Source organism: Nerophis ophidion, linkage group LG04 (genome assembly GCF_033978795.1).
Source record: "Nerophis ophidion isolate RoL-2023_Sa linkage group LG04, RoL_Noph_v1.0, whole genome shotgun sequence".
In the NCBI taxonomy this organism is placed as follows: Eukaryota; Metazoa; Chordata; class Actinopteri; order Syngnathiformes; family Syngnathidae; genus Nerophis; species Nerophis ophidion.
Genome location: NC_084614.1, coordinates 82,209,140 through 82,214,139, shown reverse-complemented (window position 1 = coordinate 82,214,139; position 5,000 = coordinate 82,209,140). Strand labels below are relative to the sequence as shown.

At 32.5% G+C, this 5,000-nt stretch overlaps 1 protein-coding gene across 7 annotated transcripts in view; it reads right to left on the bottom strand.

Moving 5' to 3' along the window:
* The window catches only part of tiam1a (TIAM Rac1 associated GEF 1a), a 234,798-nt gene that overhangs the window by 55,860 nt on the left and 173,938 nt on the right, over positions 1 to 5,000 (bottom strand). For all 7 annotated transcript variants that reach the window (XM_061899333.1, XM_061899335.1, XM_061899334.1 and 4 more), the window contains one exon: positions 2,028 to 2,114. In XM_061899333.1, the coding sequence (XP_061755317.1) occupies positions 2,028 to 2,114 (87 nt within the window). The remainder of the gene's footprint in view (positions 1 to 2,027; positions 2,115 to 5,000) is intronic.

The following is a 5,000-nucleotide window of genomic DNA, read 5'->3' as shown; positions in this document are numbered from 1 at the left end:
CCAGTCCATAGTGGATCTAATGTAATAGTGAAGACTGTAAAAAGAGTACAGCCCAGACGTTTCTCCTCATTGAGCTAAATTGAATCCTGTCTCTTGTTTAATTCCTTGCTTCTGGTCTGTTTAATAGATGCCGTCGGTGTTTTTTAACCTGACATGCAGAAAAGTCGTCAGCGTGACGTCCCATGGCTACCTAGCGGCTATGAGCTCGCTAAACTCGCAGGTTTTGTTGTTGTACACACAAGAAGATTGTGTGTTTGCTGCAAAGACAAAGATCATTTTTTTCCCCTAAACCAGGACGAAAATCCACGTTTACAAAGTATGCCCAATCTGGATTTTTTTATGATCTTTATCAGACTTCAGCGTAAAGGCGCCCAATGTGGCCCTCAATGTGGCCCCCAATGTGGCCCTCAATGTGGCCCCTAATGTGGCCCTCAATGTGGCCCCCAATGTGGCCCCCAATGTGGCCCCTAATGTGGCCCTCAATGTGGCCCTCAATGTGGCCCTCAATGTGGCCCCCAATGTGGCCCCCAATGTGGCCCTCAATGTGGCCCCCAATGTGGCCCTCAATGTGGCCCCCAATGTGGTCCCCAATGTGGCCCTGACGTCACGTGCATGTGCAGTTTGATAAAGGGAAAACAAAGGAAATTGACCGGATTCCGTAAATGAATAATGTAATGCTTTTATTATTACTTTAAACTGTTTTATATTTTAATTTTTTTTATCCTGTAAAGCGTCTTTGAGTACACTGAAAAGCGCTATACCAAATAAAATGTATTATTATTATTATTATTAACCAGGAAATAAACCAAATAAAATGTATTATTATTATTATTATTAACCAGGAAATAAACCAAATAAAATGTATTATTATTATTATTAACCAGGAAATAAACCAGATAAAATGTATTATTATTATTAGTATTATTAACCAGGAAATAAACAAAAAAAGGTATTATTATTATTATATTATTATCCAGGAAATAAACCAAATAAAATGTATTATTATTATTGTTATTATTATTATTATTATTATTATTAACCAGGAAATAAACCAAATCAAATGTATTATTGATATTATTATTATTATTATTATTATTAACCAGGAGATAAACCAAATAAAATGTATTATTATTACTATTATTAACCAGGAAATAAAACAAATAAAATGTATTATTATTATTAACCAGGAAATAAACTAAATAAAATGTATTATTATTATTATTATTATTATTTTTAACCACGAAATAAACCAAATAAAATGTATTATTATTATTATTAACCAGGAAATAAACCAAATAAAATGTATTATTGCTATTATTATTATTGTTATTATTATTATTACTAACCAGGAAATAAACCAAATAAAATGTATTATTATTATTATTATTAACCAGGAGACAAACCAAATAAAATGTATTATTACTATTATTAACCAGGAAATAAACCAAATAAAATGTATTATTATTATTATTATTATTATTATTAACCAGGAAATAAACCAAATAAAATGTATTATTATTATTATTAACCAGGAAATAAACCAAATAAAATGTATTATTATTATTATTACTAACCAGGAAATAAACCAAATAAAATGTATTATTGTTATTATTATTATTATTATTAACCAGGAAATAAAAAATATGTATTCTTATTATTATTATTATTTTTATTATTATTACTAACCAGGAAATAAACCAAATAAAATGTATTATTATTATCATTATTAACCAGGAAATAAACCAAATAAATTATTATTATTATTAATATTATTATAATTTTCCCATTTGTAACCGAGTCTAAAGTGGACTCAAAAAAGTCGACAGGTGTCGTCAATCCTAATCACTCACCTGCGGTCAAGAGGCCACACCATGAAGTTCATTTGATGTGATTGTAAATACGTTCATAGAAGAATTCAACTTTGTCAACGGTTTAGTTTGTGAGCACAGAAGTATAAAGACAGGTGGATGTGGAGCTGACATGGACACCTGGGTCAGGTCTCAGGTAAAAGGGACAGTCCTGCCTACCTTTGACCGAGGCCAGTCCTTCTGCCTTGACTTCAGTGATGTGGAGCTGCTGTGTGCCGTCCTCGTCCACCACCGCCACGCAGAAACCTGCACACACACACACACACACGAGTCCTTCTTTCTCACAACATTTCTATCCAAGTTGTCACACAACTGTTGTGTTTCAGTCACACAACTGTTGTGTTTCACTGAGTTCCTGGTGAGAGGACAAAAGCTGTCTTTGAGGCCTGTAAAACGCCGTAGGATGGGGAGCGACGTGAGGGTGTCGGTCTTGACCCGAGACCTGACTCCCAAGCCAGGCACCTTTTCTTTCAACTCTTTTGTAACCAAATGGCTGTTTATGACCCCCCGTCCCTTTAAAAACATCTGTTGCCGCGTAATCGGGGTAAAGTCCAAATAAAAGAGGAGGCGTACAATCTTACATCAGAGCAAGGGACGACTTTTTTTTGTTACTCGGCGCCGTCATCCAAGTATGTCTTTGAACTGTTTTGTAACCAAATGGCTGTTTATGACCTCCCGTCCCTTTAAAAACATCTGTTGTTTACGTCAGAGCGTAGTACAACTTTTTTTTGATACTCGGCGCCATCATACAACTATGCTAACTTTTGCATGCTAACATTTTATGCTTGCAAAACATGGTTTTTAATATTTTGCGACATCTTCTATGTCCACTTCTCCTATGTTGGCGTGCTCATATTTCCTGCTATCATTTGATCTTAATTGTGTGCGTATAAACGCAAAAACTAATGATTTTTAATACTTGGCGCCATCATACAAGTATGCAAACTTTTATATGTGTATACTAAAAGTATGCTAACATTTTCTGCTATTAAATCATGCTTTTTAATATTTTGCGCCATCTTAAATGTCCACTTCTCCTATGTTGGCATGCTAACATTTTATGCTAGCATTTTATCTTTATTTTGTGCGTTTAAACTTGAAAATTAATTGTTTTTGATACTTGGCTCCTTCATACATGTATGCTAACTTTTGTATGCTAACATTTTAAGATACAAAATCATGTTTTTTGATATTTTGCACCATCGTAAATGTCCACTGATAAGATAAAATGCTAGCATAAAATGTTAGCACGCCAACATTGGAGAAGTGGGCATTTAAGATGGCGCAAAATATAAAAAAAAAAAACATGATTTGCTAGCATAAAATGTTAGGATATGCTAAAATAAAAGTTAGCATAATTGTATGATGGCGGCGATTATCAAAATCCATTAATTTTCCATTTTAAACGCACAAATTTAGATAAAATGCTAGCATAAAATATTAGCACGCTAACATCAGAGAAGTGGATATTTAAGATGGCACAAAATATCAAAAACCATGATTTGCTAGCATACTTTAGTATGCTAATATAAAAGTTACCATTCTTGTATGATGGCGCCAAGTATCAAAAAACATTAATTTTCCAGCTTAAACGCACAAAATGAGATAAAATGTTAGCATAAAATGTTAACACGCCATCATAGGAGAAGTGGACATTTAAGATGCCGCAAAAAAATCGAAAACCATGATTTGCTAGCATAGTTTTTAGTATGCTAATATAAAAATTAATATAATTGTATGTTGGCGCTGAGTATCAAAAAACATTAATTTTCATGTTCGAACGCAGAAAATGAGATAAAATGCTAGCATAAAATGTTAGCATATGCTAATAAAAATTTTAGCATACTTGTATGATGGCGCAGAGTATCAAAAATCATGAATTTTCAAGTTCAAACGCACTAAATTAGATAAAATGTTCCATGATATATATAAATATTTCATTTTTTTTTTCTATTTTTTTCTGAATGAGACCCTTCATAAGTACATTTTTTTATGGCAGACTCTTCCTAAAAGTAGTTTTTTTCTGTTTGAGACTCTTCCAAAGTCTTTTTTTTTTATGATTGAGACCCTTCCTAAGTCAATTTTTTCTGACTGAGACTCTTCCTAAGTCAATTTTTTATGACAGACACTTCCTAAGTCAATTTTTTCTGACTGAGACTCTTCCTAAGTCCATTTTTTTATGACAGACACTTCCTAAGAGTAAATTTTTTTCTGATTTAGACTCTTCCTAAGTCAATTTTTTATGACTGAGACTCTTCTTAAGTCAATTTTTTATGACTAAGACTCTTCTTAAGTCATTTTTTTTCTGACGGATTCTTCCTAAGTCCAATTTTTTTTCTGACAGACTCTTCCTAAGTCATTTTTTTTTTATGACAGACTCTTCCTAAAAGTCAAATTTTTCTGACTGAAACTCTTCCTAAGTAATTTTTTTCGGACTGAGACTCTTCCTAAGTCAATTTTTTATGACTGAGACTCTTCCTAAGTCAATTTCTTATGACTGAGACTCTTCTTAAGTCAATTTTTTATGACTAAGACTCTTCTTAAGTCAATTTTTTTTCTGACGGATTCTTCCTAAGTCCAATTTTTTTTCTGACGGACTCTTCCTAAGTCATTTTTTTTTATGACAGACTCTTCCTAAAAGTCACATTTTTCTGACTGAAACTTTTCCTAAGTAATTTTTTTCGGACTGAGACCCTTCCTAAAACCATTTTTTATGACAGAAACTCTTCCTAAGTCCATTTTTTTTATGACAGACTCTTCCTAAAAGTATTTTTTTTTTCTGATTGAGACTCTTCCTAAGTCAATTTTTTTCTGACTGAGACTCTTCCTGAGTCAATATTTTATGATTGAGAATTCCTAAGTCAATTTTTTCTGACACTCTTCGTAAGTCAATTTTTTATGACAGAGACTCTTCCTAAGTCATTTTTTTATGACTGAGACTCTTCTTAAGTCAATTTTTTTCTGACTGAGATTCTTTAAGCCATTATTTTTCTGACTGAGACTCTTCCTAAGTCTTTTTTTTTTATGACAGACTCTTCCTAAAAGTCAAATTTTTCTGACTGAAACTCTTCCTAAGTAATTTTTTATGACTGAAACTCTTCCTAAGTCCATTTTTTTATGACAGACTCTTCC